Genomic DNA, 17,110 nt, shown 5'->3' on the forward strand with positions numbered 1-17,110 from the left:
TTGTATCTAAGGAAGTTACAAGTATTCCCCACCTGTTTTCCACCTAGCAGGGGAGGTGTGGTTTTGGTTTCCTGTCCTTGGCTGGGGAGCTGGTGGGGAGGGCTGGAGTCTGATCCCTCCGGTTGTTGGTGGTTCTCCTGTCCTGAGTGAGATTGTTTCATGCTTGTTCCCCTTCCTTGAGGTTTTTAATTGTGTTTATCTGTTTCATTTGTTTTTTTTGGGGGGTTGGTTTTGTTTCTTCCCAATTTCTGGTTAACCAGTCCCCTTTTCCCTTTTCCCTTTCCCCTGGGGGCGGGATCCTACGTACTGTGTATACAGTGTGGTTGTGAATGCTAGAAAATATAATTTCTTCTTTTTATTTAGTTCAGTGTCTTTTGAGTTCGTTTCTTTTCAGTTTTGTTTTCCCCTTTCCTTTGCTGGGAGAGTTCTGGGAGGGGGAAGGGAGGCCACTCCAAGGTTGGTAACAGCTAAGCCAAACCTGAGACACTTCCAAAGGGCAGGGATTTTAGTTGTCATTTGTTAGGGTTTTGTACATGTATTCCTTTCATTTCCCAAAGAGTAGAGCAATCTGTAGGCTTTACAGTGGGAAAAATCCTTTGGGAAAAGCTTGAGGGTTGAAGTGCTAATGGATCAACAGTGTTTTGTCTCCTCAAAAAGTAAATTTTAATGTTAGAAAGATTTGTTTCTTAGTATCATGGTGACAATAATGCTTCAGCAAGTAGGTGGAACACAGGGCACATCAGAGCAGTGCAGTGATTACCATTTGGTGTCAGTGTGTCAGGATTTCATCCCAGAGCTACTCACAGAGGAGGGTGTTTCACAGGTGCACTGACAGCAATGTCCTGCTATGTGTATGCTAATGTTTTATTTGCCAACCTAAATTAGTTCTTTTTCTTTTTCAATTTCCAAAGCAAATGTATGTTGTTTTTATTCAATAAAATACAGACTAATATAAATTATCATGTTGTGGCATGCTGTGCTCCAAGTTACTGAAAGTTACAATTTACATAGAGCCTTTATGGTTTTATCTCAGGAAAAAAGTACTTATGTACTGAAGTGTAACAGGTTTTATGACTCAGACTTACAAAGACATCTACAAAAGTAAACTCATTACTGAAATCCTTGATTAAAAGTAAATAATAAAGCAATTATCTGCCCCTCCAAATTTAGGAAGTAAATGACATTGAACTGTAAGATTGAAAAATGGAGTGCTGTGTGTGCAGCTCCATCAGCCAGAAGGCTGGAGAAGCTTGGCTGTTCTGCTAGGAATTGTTCTGGGGATGTTCTGCAGACACTTCCCCAATGTCTGTCACTTCCAGTTGTCCTGGAATGTTCTGCAGAACTTCCCCAGTGTCTGTCACTTCCAGTTGTCCTGGAATGTTCTGCAGAACTTATCCAGTGTCTGTCACTTCCAGTTGTCCTGGAATGTTCTGCAGAACTTCCCCAGTGTCTGTCACTTCCAGTGGTGACTGGAATGTTCTGCAGACACTTCCCCAATGTCTGTCACTTCCAGTGGTGACTGGAATGTTCTGCAGAACTTCCCCAGTGTCTGTCACTTTCAGTTGTCCTGGAATGTTCTGCAGACACTTCCACAATGCCTGTGACTTCCAGTGGTGACTGGAATGTTCTGCAGAACTTCCCCAGTGTCTGTCACTTTCAGTTGTCCTGGAATGTTCTGCAGACACTTCCCCAGTGTCTGTCACTTTCAGTTGTCCTGGAATGTTCTGCAGACACTTCCCCAGTGTCTGTCACTTTCAGTTGTCCTGGAATGTTCTGCAGACACTTCCCCAGTGTCTGTCACTTCCAGTTGTCCTGGAATGTTCTGCAGACACTTCCCCAGTGTCTGTCACTTTCAGTTGTCCTGGAATGTTCTGCAGACACTTCCCCAGTGTCTGTCACTTCCAGTTGTCCTGGAATGTTCTGCAGAACTTATCCAGTGTCTGTCACTTCCAGTTGTCCTGGAATGTTCTGCAGAACTTCCCCAGTGTCTGTCACTTCCAGTGGTGACTGGAATGTTCTGCAGACACTTCCCCAATGTCTGTCACTTCCAGTGGTGACTGGAATGTTCTGCAGAACTTCCCCAGTGTCTGTCACTTTCAGTTGTCCTGGAATGTTCTGCAGACACTTCCACAATGCCTGTGACTTCCAGTGGTGACTGGAATGTTCTGCAGAACTTCCCCAGTGTCTGTCACTTTCAGTTGTCCTGGAATGTTCTGCAGACACTTCCCCAGTGTCTGTCACTTTCAGTTGTCCTGGAATGTTCTGCAGACACTTCCCCAGTGTCTGTCACTTCCAGTTGTCCTGGAATGTTCTGCAGACACTTCCCCAGTGTCTGTCACTTTCAGTTGTCCTGGAATGTTCTGCAGACACTTCCCCAGTGTCTGTCACTTCCAGTTGTCCTGGAATGTTCTGCAGACACTTCCCCAATGTCTGTCACTTCCAGTGGTGACTGGAATGTTCTGCAGACACTTCCCCAATGTCTGTCACTTCCAGGTGTGATTGGAGTAAAGGCTTTACAGAACCCAACAGATGGAGCCAGATATCTGACTCTGTGGAAAACCAGCACTGACCTTAGGAGAAGAAGGGAGGGTTTTCTCTATAAAATATTTGATTTGGGAAACTTTTGATGAAGTTTCCAGCTCTCATTTTGATGGGGTTGTGCTGCTGAGCTGAAAAAATCAACTGGTGGAACCTGAAGCTGCTCTAAGATTGCATAACTATTTGTGTTGTGGGGTTTGTTGGGGGTGGATTTGTTGGAGTATTTTTTGGTGGTGGTGGTTTTTTGTTTGTTAGAAAGATATCATAGGTATTTTTTGTGGAAGACCTTTGAAGTGAGTTTTACAAATTTGTCTTGAATCCTTCCTTTGATATCAGGGCTGTTTCGAAGTTACTTTGAGGGACCACATTTTTATCAGAACTTCCCATGAAGACTTAAAAAAAAGGCCTTATATCTGCATGGAAGAAGGAATAAATATCCTCTCAAAATGAAAGCTTTCCTGACTACTGAATGCAACTACAGAATTGTACTTTGTGACCTCTGTGCTACAATTTTCAAACATGGTATTTTGACCTGGAGTGTCACTGTTAGGAATAGCTCAGGTTTGTGTCTGGACATCACACTCTGCTGGCTGTTTTCCATGAGCCACATCTCTCATGTAGGATTGTATCAAAGCCCTAAAGAAAACTGGGAGCAACACTGGGATTTTGGACACATGTATTTATTTCTCCCTTGCTCAGTAGCTCAAAGCTGGTGTAGTGGCAAGTAAATGAAAAGGAAACTGTTGTATTTCATTTGTACTTCCCTGACCTTTCCCTTCCTACTACAGCTGGAATGTGCTGATTTTCCTCTGGACTAGTGAAACACTGATCTGGCTAAGGAAGATAAAACAAGGAGTCAAACTGTACTTTCAGTTTCCAGAGCATGATGAGATACTAATCAGCTCTGCCACAGTGTGTTATGCTATGTAAGGGCAATTTAATTTCATTGTGGCTGTTTATCAGAACTGTGGGGGAAAAAATACAATTTCTTCTACCTAGAGCTTACTTTTTAGGTTTTCATTGCTCAAAATCCCCTTTCAGTCACTTTGGGCACTGTGTGCATTATCTGGGTGTTCATTATCCACTCTGAATGCTCTGATTGCCTTCTGGGATACAATTGTGTGGTGGTGGTGGTGCAGCTCTGGGAGGGAAAGCCCACCCTTTGCAGGCACGTGCTTTGAGATGTGGTTAACTCCCCACATAACTGCAACAGGAAATTTCCAAGCACAGTAGAGTAAAAAAGTCAAATTCAAAATAAATCATGTTTTAATTGTTGTGTTTCTGTCAAACTCCTTCATGCTCAATGTGTGGCTTTAAAGGTGATAACAGTATTACAGTCAGCAGCACTTCACATGTGGGGTGGTTATTTGAAGAACAAGGCACAGTGGTCTTATTTTGCTTTAAACACTGGGGATTTATTGTAGATTCCATAACATACATTTCTATGTGAATATGGGCAATGTGCTCAACATATGTTAGCATTTGGAATGTGGAGCTTGTGGAGTTTGAGTCCCTTATCCTGCAGCTTAGCAACCTACAACACTGAGGAGCAGAAACACACCAGGAGCTTTATTGGCTTATTAAGAAATACTAATTGGGGATTTTCCCCATGATTAGCTGCAGATCCTGCAGCCATAACCTCAAGGTACTGCTTTCCATCAGTGATAGCAGGATGTGCACAGAGCAGTCACACACTCAAGCTGTTCATTAATGTGTGTATCACAAACAGTTCTTTTTCAAGTAATCAGTCTCTAAAATTTGTGCTTAATGTATATGGGTAGAGCAATTAGTACAATATATTTTAATTTATATTTACTGTGCAAGATAGAATATGTTTTATTTCATTGTCTTAATTGAGTATACCTGTCTTCAAAGTCACCTATTTGTTTAAAAATAAATGCTGCAGTTTTAATCAAATTCACAGCTGGTTATTACTCAGGAAAGTAGTGATAGAATTCATCTCTGTATAAAATGATGGCTTATATTTTATTTTGTTTGTACAGCTGCATTTTGTCAGTAGTTGTAGTAACATATAAAGGAAGACTCTTTTTCCCTTGAGTATCTTTATCTGGAATAGCCAAAGCAAGGGAAGGCAGAGCAAGTGCAGGTTGGCACAGAGGTGAATGGCACAGCCCAGGCCCAGAGATTCCTTTGTATTCCATTCTGTGCTGTGCAGATTAAAAAACAATGTTTAAATTCCAAGGGAAAAATGTACTCTTTTTTTATTCTTATTCATCTCTTTAATTCAACTGTTTAATCTTGATATTTCCCTGCCACACAACTTTATTCCTTACTGGATCTTCTCATTCTTTCTCTTTGCATAAGCTGCTATAATTCACTATGAAATTCCTTCCCATATAGTTCACTATGAAGTTCCTTCCCATATAATTCACTATGAAGTTCCTTCCCATAAGCATCCCACTGAGGCTTTCTTGGCTTCACTTATCAACTTTGGAATTTTTGTATTTATTTTGAAATTTTCCTTGCATTTTTATGTTCCCTGTATAAACCCCTGAAGTTTGATTTAGAAGAAAAAGTAAAATCTATGACTTCCTTTACTAGCAGTCATACACTTGGAATAGGTAATTCTACATGCAAATAGGTAGAATGTGAAGTAACACTGTCAGTTGTTCCCTAACTTACCCTTTTTGGTGGGAATTTGTGTGCAGTCTGAGTAATTTCTTCTTTCTTAAGACCCCTCTAATACCTTGACAGAATTTGATGAATTGATACAGAAGAAAAAAGTACCACAGGGCCTGTGAGTGTGTGTGTATTCATTTGTAATAAATCTGGAGTGTCCTTTCATTTTTTGATCCTCTGCTACATCAAAGTTAGATTTTAATGGGTTTTATCCTTTTTAAAATAACAGTCCTGTTCTTTGGCAAGACAAAACAAGCTTAGAAGACAATTTATGTATATAGGCAGCTCAGGCTGATGTTTGAAATGTTAAATAGGGGTTGGATGAGGATGTACTTTGCAACTGTCATAACTGTGGAAGTGCACAGACTCTGCTGTGATTACTGACTGTGTGAGTGAGAACCACAGAGTGGAACACAAATATATACAGCCTGTACAGTGGGGGCTGTGCAGGGGATGAAATGAGTCATGATTTATTCTTGAGCTCTGCCAGCCAGAGAGAGATTTAAACACAGAGAGTTTTGGAGGCACTGCTGATGTAATTGTGTCTGAGGTTGGAAACACCAGCCCAGCAGCTGGAAGGGGTAATCCCAACTCCTCTCTCCTCCAGCCTGGCTGTGAGTCTGAGGTGGTTTGGAATATTCTGTGACTCTTAAGATTGTCCTTGTGTTTTGCAGGAACCTTCATGTAAACAATTCACTTTTAACTAATTTTAAGAATTAAATTAAAGGAGAGTTATTGGGCAGTACAAAGTTATGGAAGAGCTTTAAGAAGACATTGAGGGTCTCTCATAAATGGGGCATCTTGACCAAGCTTTTTCAGCCTTATTTCTGTGACACCTGTTCTGTATTTCATGTTAGGAATGTCATGTACATCCCACCATGGATCAGGGACTGTCTTTCACTGAACAGGGACAGCATGAACCAAAATAGATGATCTTGCTTTGTCCATTTTCCTCATTCTAAAACCTTCTTTGCAGCTGAAGCCTGGACTGGTTTGCCTGTGTATCCTTCTGGCCCCTGAACTTGGCCCAGCTCCAAACTCAAAGTTTCAAACTTTCTCAGTAGCATTTCTGTGACAGCAGAACCATTCCAGAGAGGTTTGGGAGCAAGACCTCCCCAGTGACATGTACTGGTTTGATTTTACAGTGACTTGAAGTGCTGAGGTCATCTGATCATGAACCATGTACTTGGGTTCTGCTCAGATCTTTTGCTTTTAAAAGAAAGTATTAGAATATTAGAGGAATTGAAGAAAAAAGCCCCCTGAAACAGCCTGAAATTGTTAAAGCAGCTTGTGAATTAAATTGTATGCTAATTAGAAATAAACCCACCAACTATAATTTAAGTGCACAAACTATATTTGTTCTTTATTTTGCAGTGTTGTGGCATAAGGTATGACCAGTCTCTGTGAGCTGCCAGAGACAATTATTTCCACTGCTGCCTTTGAGAATATGGCAAATGGTGTCATTTACATATCCAGGGGTTTTTTAAAGCCTTTTACAAATTGTACTGGCCAGGGGGCAATCTGGAGCCTCAGGAACTGAGGTCCCCTGAGACACCATCCTGCCCTGAGCATGCCTTCATCACAGTTCATGGCAGACATTTATCTGCACCTCATCTGGAAAAGTTTATTGCATTTTTTTGATTGACTCTTATTTTTGCTCTTCCATCTGCTGTCCTGGTCACCAGCATGTAAGGAGAGAGTATTAGATAAGCCTGGTAGGGGTGGCACTGAAAAAGAAATATCATTAAATAAATAATTTTTAAGATCATATGAACAATTTAAATGTTCCTTGAAGTCTTAAGCTGTAAGTAAATCTTCTATTGAAATGAGTGTAAATCCAAGGCTGTGCAAGGTAATTCTACAAGGAATGCTGTTGTCTGTCTTTGTTCAGGAAACTGGCAACATCCTAGGGAGAATTGGAAAAAAAAGTATAAAAACAGCAAACACATACTTTCATTATGAAAGTTTTTTGTGGATTTGTATCTGTAAATGTTAGATTTATTTTCTTTTTAATGTAGAAGGGTTAGTAACATGGGGATTCAGATCTCTCACCACTCAGCCACTGTGCTTCCATCCTTACTTGGAGGAATAAAGAACTGGTTGGTGACTCCTTCCTCTGTTTTCTGACCTCCTTCTGTTATTGTTTGATATTTTTCCCCCCCTTGGGTATGATTTTATGTTTTTTCACCTGAGTTACTCTGGTTTCATTGGCCCCAGAAAGCAGATTTTTTTTCAAAGTGAGACATAAAAGGTAGAACTCTTTGATACTGTTTCCTTTTCCTGTATTTCACCTGGTTTTATAGCTTATATTAACCAGTGGAAAACATTCTACTCCCTGAGTTCTGCACAGAGATTTCATTTTGCATTTAGTAGTCACTCCTGTCACTGTAACTGTAAATACAATTTCTGAGAAGTGTGTTTGCCTTGATTTATACTTTTCCTGACCTTTTTGTTTTTTTTTTCCTTCCCAGATAAAATTCGACAGCGATGGTGTCTGTGTTTGCTGTGAAATGCAGCACCAAACCTCAGGCTGCAGCAACTTGGGAGAAACCCTGAAGCTGAACCCCCTGCAGGAGTGCAATGCAGTGAGACTGACCCTGAAGGTGAGTTAGGAGGGGACTGACAGGGACACAGGTTTAGCTGAGCCAGGCTCAAGTGGCTGATGGAGGCAGCAGCAGCTGCGCTTGTCTGTGTTTGTTACACGCAAAATAATTAATCTTCCTCCAGCAGAAGGTGGTGCTTCTGTGCATGAAAATGATTTTCCACACAGGATCTGCAATTGCACAGGGAGCTGTTTTGTCAGCTGTTTTGTTTTATTTAACAAGCAGAAGTTGGGATTGGTCAAGCCTGAGGCTGGAGGGGGCAGGGACAAATGTCTGCTCCAGAAAGGCAGGATGTGAGAGGGTGTTGTTATTAGTGTTGCTGTGGACTGAAGGAACAAATCATTGCAGAATGATGAAGTGTTTCATGATGTGCTGCTAACACAGAAGTAGGTGGACATCACTCTGGGAGGGGACAGGAGTGTTCTTTCTAGACAATGCTGGAAACGTGCTTAGACATTGCTCTGCACTATTATAGGAATTCTAAGTCTTGTAGCACTTTGTGTTATAGCTACCCAGATATAAACCTGAGAGCAAATATTAAGAATATTGTGTGTGAGAGTTAGAGTTCAGTGTAAGTGCCCACATCATTGCTTCACTTTGTCAACACCAAACTGGCAAGACATGGTGTTGTTTTGAGAAATAGTAAGGATTCAGTGAAAGAACTGGTCGGAAAAGGGAACCCTGGTCTAAAAGACAGCTATTAATTCATTCTAGGTTTAATTGAATGATGGACAGAACTAATTCTGCATCTGTGACTCTCAATTTCAAAGTGTGTATTTTAACGAAATTAATGGAAGATAATGGAGTAAAGGAGAGAAATTCAGTGTGAGAAGGATCTTAGGGAGGCAGTTTATAGGTGGGGCCTGAAAAAGTGAAGTTATATTGATATTTGTAGATACAGTTTAAAGTCCAGAATGTGTAGAAATCCTTCAAAAGGTATGTAGTAAATACCAAAATATTCTTCAGATTCATTAAGAAAAAGAAAAAGCTACCACTGAGTAATAAGGAGCAGGTCCCAAAATTAAGGAAGAATTCTGCCTCACGTTTTAAGGAAGGACCTACTGGGTAACAGGAATTTACTGAGTGGGAAAGAAGCATAACCTGACATTGCTGGTCAAAACATTATAACAAACTGCTGCTCAGAATGCCAAATTCAGGGCTGTGTTGTGGTGCAGTGCCAGTGAAATGTGCTATGAGAAGGTAACTCTCAGAAGGCCATTGCTCAAAGTGTGGCAGATGCAGAAGCATGAACCTGTCCTTCAGGAAAAGCTGACTTGCTAATTCCATAAAAATAAAGACTGAGGGAGCATATGGTGGCTTCCTGTGATTGTGGCAGGAAGGTGAACTTTAATGAGAGGGAAAACAACTGTTTATCTTTGAGGACATTATCAGCATATGAAGAGACATGTGCTGAAAATCAGGGTAAGGTTTCTCACCAATACAGCAACCAGAATACAAGAACAAAATATAATTTCTTTTACAGTGTAACTCAGTCATGTATAAAGGGAATTGCCTTTTCTGCTTATGGAAGAAGAGGATGGTTTTAAACACAGGAGCTCCTATGAGCATAGTCTGAATGCAGCTTTAATTATGTTTAGAACTTTTCACATGACAGGGTAGTTAAGAAAATAACTGTTTCAGAAGTTTCTTGCATGTTTTTCAGGTTTAATTCCAGATTTGCTTTCTGTTTGTCTGAGAGAGCTCTCTATTCCTGGCTGTTAATTTAAGAATAGCTTTCTACTGAGCCCATAGAGAAAAAAAAGTTGCAGTTCATTAGGTAAACAGCTGAGAGTGATAAGGCTCACCCTCTTTAATTGCAATTGATAACTGCAATGTGATTTTAAGGGAACAGATGTTTTAGTACCAAAAGCTCAATTGAGTTCATTGTTTGGGGAGCCAGAGGGAGAGAAAATGTAGAGAAGCAGAGTTTAGATTATATATCTTTATGTATAAGATTATGTAGATTTCACATTCCTTCTCTTTGTTAAGACTGAGGTAAAAAGCTCATGTTTCCTTTGAGCCATGTGTGATTTTTTGGTGGGAGCAGCTGTGGAGCTGCACTGGGGACAGAACAATCGTGCCTGTGTGGCCTGTCCCATCCTCCTCCCAGGCAGTCAGACAGGACAAGGAGAAACAATCCTTTAGATGCAGGTAAAATAATGAATTATGTTGTACTTTCATACTTGAAATCTGTTTTATGAAGTGTTGGCCACCTCTGCATTTGCAGTTCAATGTGCTTTGAGACCTGTGTGGTTCAGAATTGATTCTCGAGTCTTCCCTCTGTTAGTGCATCCATTTTCCCAGTGTTTTTCAGGTGTATCCAGTGAGAACAACTGAAGTTATAATTTGAGTTAAAGGATTGTTGTCCTTGAATTCATGAATAAAAAAGGTACAGTGACACTAATTTCATGGGTGAAAAAGCTTTACTGCTCATTATCTGCTCTCAGGATACAGTAGTATGAGAAATGAAGCACCGTAATTGAAGTCAATCAAGGAGAAAAGAGCTCATCTTCCAGAACTGCAGCAGTGGAGCATTGATGGCTGTGGGTGCTGAGATCCACCTGCCCAGGGCTGCTGATTGCACACTCTTCCTTTTCCACAGCAGCAAACTGATTTTGCTCTTTCTATTGTATATTGACCGTGGTCTCCTAAGTGCAAAGAACTGAGGAACCTCAAAGATTACAAACCTTTTATTTCCACAGGAGAATAATCTATTGAACCAGCAAAGTATGAGTGTGTTGTAAAGAAAGTTGCCAGTTCAATACTGTTGCACAGACTGGAGCCCATAAGAAGTAATGGGTTTGTGCTACACACAGTGAACCTGAGTAACACATTTTAAAAAATCATTATAAGTATTTTAAATGTTGTCAATAAGTGTGGAGACTGAGTAATAAGTGGGGACAAAAAGCAATTATATGTACCTTATTTCATTCTAAAGCCAAATAGGTTTAAATACAATTTCTGAATTCTGTGTAAGCAGCACGGCTGGTTAATTTTCTGTATAATACTTGGCAGGGTGAGTATTTTGTGGCAGTCGTGCTTTATCTGTGTGGTATGGTCTGTATTGAATGTCAAATCCCTGCTTTGATCTTCTCAAGGAGAATGGGAGCATTCCTGGGGTAGAAAGGAGGAAAACTCCCTCCAAGTTGTTATTATTATTATTATTATTATTTTGAAATTAAGAGGCTTCAGGCACAAAATTCAGAAAAGGGAAATAACAGTGCTGTACTAATATATATCACTTTGCTCTGGCCCTGCAGCCCTCACATTGCTGTGTTGGCAATGGACAGAAAAATTCCATGAAAGATTTTGAAACTGTAACAGAGGTTCATGCATGTAACTTAATTGACTGTACAGTTCATTGATATGATATGAGGAGGCAAGGAAGGGATTAAATATTTATCAGAATCTACATTTGAGTTATGAAGATGTCCAGAGAGTCCTGGTTTAGTTTGTCTGACTTGATGGTTCAGAAAAGCAACTGATTTTGGAGGGAATTCAGTTCTGGGTTTGTTTTCTAAGATGAAGGAACTCTGTGGGATGGCCCATGATTAGAGTGAATTGATCATATTCAGTTTTGCTTTAGATTTGGTGTGACAGGAGGTACAAATTACATCTTGAAGGGCAACATTTCAGAAGGGTGAACTCACTTGTCTTTGGTCATAAAGGACCCAGCCCTGCCAGTGCTCCCATCACTAATGGAGAGCTCCTGCCATTGTCATTTTTCATTTTAGATTCTATCTCGTGCCAGAGATTTTCTTTTCTTCTGTCAGGTAATTGCATGTGCTCAGAGCTGCTTTAAATTGCTTTGTTAAATGATTGTTTCTACTGTTGAGTTATCGAAGTGACAAATCAATCAGCAATTCTTAAACTTACTCCAGTTTAATACCACCTGACTGCCTTATCACCCAGCATTTGATGGAAAACAAAGAAAATCTGTGTTAAGGACAAATTGCTTTTTAACTGTATTACTGTATGGGGTTTTTCATATGATGTTCTTACTGAATTATATCCTAAAATTACATTTTTTGAATACAAAATAGTAAAAAAGTATTCCAGTTAAACATTCAGATTTTAACATATACTCAGGTTTTGTAGTACAGCTCCTATTTTATTGTATTCTGTAAGGTTTTGGACTACACATTTAGAGAACATCCATTTTTATGTATTAATATTTTAATTGTGCTAATGAACTGACCTTAAGGTGTGGTAGTACAGAAATAGTGTCTGAGGAATAATACTGAAAACAGTTTGACTTGGGAAAAGAAAAAATGAGTGTTCTGCCCTTAAGTTATGGGTGGACATATGGGTGAATGATGGTGTGAAGGAGATTAGAGAATGCATAAATATCCTTAAGGAGCACAGCATAAGTCAAAGGTGTCTGTTACTATGGAGGGAAAACATGATGAACAGTTAAGTAGATAATGGCACAGTTAATTTGGTAACTGTTTAATAGGAACACAACCATGAAATATTCATTTTTTCACATATCAGTAACAAATTTTAATTCAACTTCTGAGATTTACTGAGAGACCTACTTGGGAAAATAACCATCCACAGAGAAACAGCTCCCAACACTGTCCAGCTCCAGTGGGTATGTACCTGGATTGATGTGGGTGTGCTTCCAGGCAATTCCCCCTGCAGGGGGTTTGTGGCCTCACTGTGTGAGCTGAGGTGTATCAAGAAGATTGAATGTGTAACCTGTAGAAGAATAATTCTACTTAGTATGTTATAACTACAGAGCATTAATTATATAAACATGATTTTCATCTTAGAAATGCAAAAGTACCCTCAGGAGCAAAGAAATGTATTTCATACCATTACAGATTCATGTGTTGTGTTTCCTGATTAGCGTTGTTGCAGATGTCAACCAAGAATCTGTTACTAAAGCTCCTTGACTTTGTATTTAGTATAGACTCTTGGTTTGAGGGGAAAAACCAAAATGTTTACCCACAAGGGGAGGAGGGGCTTTCCTCCACAATAATCACACCACTCTTTAGCAAATTCAAGAAAAGGAACTTTAATCAGACAATGGATACAAGAAGGAGAACTGTTCTTAACTGATATATATATATATATATATATGTATGTGTAGGTATAGATATAACTGCAAACAGACCAGAGCAAACTGCTTCCCCAACACCACAAGAGAAAAACAACAAAACCCCCCCAAACCAGCAGGTTTCCTCCTGGAGAAAAGTTATACTTATGGGCAGTGTCAGTGTCACAGCCCGGCTGGCTGCAGGGTGAGCTCCCAGTCCCTCTCCAGCGAGACAGACGAGCAGTGGGCACTCAGATGAATTCTGTCTCTCCCTGTGTCTCTTGTCCCAAATGAAGAAGGAAAACTGGAAGTGGGAACCACCGTGTGTCCTGGAAAGCAGCTGCAAACCTCTCTCTCCCGGGTCGCTGCCCCAGCCGGGGCGGGCAGGCTGTGACAGTGCAGGTGGTGGTGAGAGCGGAGCAGAGACCGGGACCCCAAATGCAGGAACCAGGAGAACAGCCGTGGTGAGGAGAAAAGAAGCGGCTCAGCAAGAAGCAGCAGCAGCAACGAGGAGCAGCCAGAAAACGGCTTCTCCTCTACCCCAGCACACACACACACTCCCACCTCGCTCCTGCGTTCTGCCCAGCTAAATAAAATGGAAAAGTCCCCAAAAGCAAAAGAGACAGCCTGCCCCCCACCCAGCCGATCAAGAAGAAGATTGTAGCAGTTAACTACTTCTTTTTGTTAACTAATCATGGGCAGTTAGTGGCAGGGGAGAGAATTTGCATAATAATTCCAAACTACAACATATAGTTTTCCTGTCCCTTTAGACACCTGGGAGTGTAGCTGTCTGTGGCCAGGTGCTGTGGAGGATTGAGATTGTCCCTGTTGTGGTTACTGCTTTTTCACAGACATTTCCTAAGGGATGTTGTGACTGTCATCATGTTCCACCTGGAGTCTGTGTGAGCACCTTCTGGTAGCAGGTTTGGCCATGGAGGGCTTTACATCTTGAATGCTGTTCCTGCTCCTTTTTTTATCTGTACTTGAATAAATGGTTGCCATGAATTACCTCATTATTTTTTCTGCAGGGCACAGGGAGTAGATTCCCTGAAAATGGTAAAATGCCTGAGGCTGGTTAATGTTTGTGGGGTGTGTGAGGGAGTGGGGAACAGAGAAGGGCTTGGCTGTGGGTTGATTGCTGTTTGAGTTGAAACAGAAGTTAGGAAAAGAAGCCAAAACAAATAAAGAAGTGGTATTGCTCTAAGAAATACCTGGTGACGGTGAGGATACCTCAGTTATTGCTGTTAAACATTTAAATTTACCATCAGTACCATTGTTTTCATAGAGAAAATTCTGCATCAATGCATTTGGGACACTCCAGTTGTACCTTCACCTTCAAAAAGATTGCATTGGGATTATTAACTGTTGTATGCTGAGCCTGCAGCAGGAATGTTGCTCCTGTGCATGGAGATCCCTGCCCTGCACCAGCACGAGATGCTCAGGAACCAACAGAGCAAAACATCCCAGACCACAAAGGAGTTGTGATCATTGGGAGTGTCCAGTCTGGGACACTTCTGATCCTCAGGGTGCTTGCAGAGTCAACTTACTTTGGGTTTTGTTTCACAACAGTTAGCAGTGAATGAAAAAATAAAACAATTAGTTTGACACTGCCTGGAGAGGTTTTCTGGGGTTACTGGTAAAGAAAAAAATAACTGACCATGAAAAGCCTTGTTTTGTTTTATTCTGTGCTTTGCAGTATGTGAGGAAGTGACTATGGAGGAAAATGTTACCCTTTTTCTGTTCAAGTAGAATGAAATGGGTTAGATTTATTCCTCAGTTTTTATAAATGAAAGATAAGTGTATTTGAGAATGAGGCTTGGTTTTAGCTTTTCTCTCTTAACAGTTTTATCTTTATGATGTTGCTTCTGTTCTTGCCTAGCAGTGGGATGGAGAGGGTGGTATTTCTGCAGGAAAGGATCTGGGGTTCTGTTGAACTAAAGATGAATCAGTGATGTATTGTTGCAGAAAACCTCATTCACCACTGCAGGATGTATAAGGATGAGAGTGGCTTTCAAGAAAGAAGAAATAATCCTTCTGCTACAGTCAGCATTTGCAAGGCCCTCAATTGTGCCCAGTTCAGGATTTTGCATTTGAGGAAAAATGTAGACCAAGTTGAGGTGAACCAAATAAAATTAATGAAAGTGATCTGAGACATGGAAGTTGATTTCAGTTGAGGATTGGAGGAAATGAGGTTAATATGTAATGGAGCAAAGGTGGAAAAGACTTCAAGAATGATAAAAAAGTTTAAAGGTATGAAAGTCTACTGTGCTCTGCCTGTTCTCAGAAGCTGTAGAAGAAAAGGAGCAATGGTTTTCTGCTGTGGGATGGATGTAAGGAGGACACTGATGGTAAAGATAAACATTGGAATAGTGGGATGAAGCTGTGGGATCTTTAGGAACAGATCGAAGAAACATCTGTCATGAGTGTTAGAGGCACAGTTGAGTCTGTCCTAAAGCATGTAAAGTTGTATGAGGGCCTTGGAGATGCTTTGGATCCTAATTTAGGACCTTGATATCAATTTTATTATTTGGCATAAATGTTATTAAATTATGCACTCAGATTAGCTAAATCTTTTGGATCTAAATGGCTGTATTAAGCAACGAGTGAAGTTTCTTATTGCCAGGAAATAGTCCTGTTTCTACCCTAGATCTTGTCTCTGCCTCGGTGTTCTTTAGGTAGCTTTGCATATGGACATATGAACATGCACGACCTCTCTTGGTGCTCCTGTGAACTGATTGAATCTCCAGGGATCACACTGCCTTTTTACCTCCATTTGAACACTCCAAGTGGGTCTGTATGACTTTGTATTTGAGTGAGTCCTCTGGAGCACTGGCCTTCCCACTATTTTGCTGCTGATGCTGGGGATTCGTTACTCCCTGGTTGAGGGGCTGCCTGAGAAGGCAGAATCACAGAATCATTTGGGTTGGAAAAGCCCTCCGAGATCATTGAGTCCACCCCTTGGTCCAACTCCAGTCCCTTTACCAGATCATGGCACTCAGTGCCACGGCCAAGCTCAGCTGAAAAACCTCCAGGGATGGGGAATCCACCCCCTCTCTGGGCAGCCCATTCCAATGCCTGAGCACTCTCTCTGCAAAGAAGTTTTTTCTGCTCTCCAACTTCAATTTCCCCTGGCAGAGCTTGAGCCCATCGTGCCCCCTTGTCCTATTGCTGAGTGCCTGGGAGAAGAGACCAACCCCCACCTGGCCAGAACTTCCCTTCAGGCAGTTCCAGACAGTGCTGAGGTCACCTCTGAGCCTCCTCTTCTCCAGGCTAAACACCCCCAGCTCCCTCAGCCTCTCCCCACAGCACTTGTGCTCCAGTCCCTTCTCCAGCCTCATTGCTCTTCTCAGTTGATTTGGAAGAGACCTCAGATTATCAAATCCAATCCTTGATCCAACCCCACTGTGATCACCAGCCCCAGGGCACTCCGTGCCCTGGGGCTGGTGATCACAGTGGGGTTGGATCAAGACATGGTGGATTCTCTGTCCCTGGAGGTGTTTAAGAGGACACTCAGTGCCACATCCAGTCCCTTCTCCAGCCTCATTGCTCTTCTCTGGCCCTGCTCCAGCCCCTCAATCTCTTTCCTGAACTGAGGGGCCCAGAACTGAACACAACACTCAAGGTGTGGCCTCACCAGTGTTGAGTACAGGGGAAGGGTCACTGCCCTGGGCCTGCTGGCCATGCTAGTTTTGACACTGCCCAGAGCAGCCAGAGCAAATCTGGCTCAGTGGGAGCTCTCCAAGGACTCAAACTCGTTGGCCTGTTCATTGTCTGCCTGGTTCCCATGGCTGGTGTTTCCATCCTCAAGTGAAGGGCACTCAAGGAACATGCAGGTAAAATGGCAGCAGCAAATCTGCAGCTTTGTCATTTTTCTCAGTATTGCTGGAAATGAAGTGACCGATGCATTGATTTTATAGCATGGAAGGTATTTTATGCACTGGCAGTGACTGAAATACTCTTTTAAACTTAGATCCTACAGAATGTTCTTTACCCAGTGAGTGTTTTTACTCATGATATTGTAACAATTTTAATTTTGTTTTTCATCTGTTCCCTCTGCTGCTTTTTCTGAAATGCTTTTACTGACTGTTCAGAATCCTAACTGAGCCATGTCATGGCCACAGGTACAGAAGCTGTACAATTGCTGTGCAAGGATTGTAGCAGCTCTGAACTGTAGCCAGCATCCTAAATCAGTGTTTCTTTTCACTGGCTGTTGGGAAAATAAATACAAATCCAATGATTAGAAGACAGAGGGATAGTTTGGGATTTTTTTGATGATGTCATTGCTATA

General features: G+C 41.4%; 1 protein-coding gene across 2 annotated transcripts in view; it reads left to right on the forward strand.

Moving 5' to 3' along the window:
• The window catches only part of ENTREP2 (endosomal transmembrane epsin interactor 2), a 94,722-nt gene that overhangs the window by 49,524 nt on the left and 28,088 nt on the right, over positions 1–17,110 (forward strand). For both annotated transcript variants that reach the window (XM_071568681.1, XM_071568682.1), the window contains exon 4: positions 7,650–7,781. In XM_071568681.1, coding sequence (XP_071424782.1) covers positions 7,650–7,781 — 132 coding nt within the window. The remainder of the gene's footprint in view (positions 1–7,649; positions 7,782–17,110) is intronic.

The sequence above is a fragment of the Pithys albifrons genome, chromosome 13 (assembly GCF_047495875.1).
Source record: "Pithys albifrons albifrons isolate INPA30051 chromosome 13, PitAlb_v1, whole genome shotgun sequence".
Taxonomy (NCBI): Eukaryota; Metazoa; Chordata; class Aves; order Passeriformes; family Thamnophilidae; genus Pithys; species Pithys albifrons.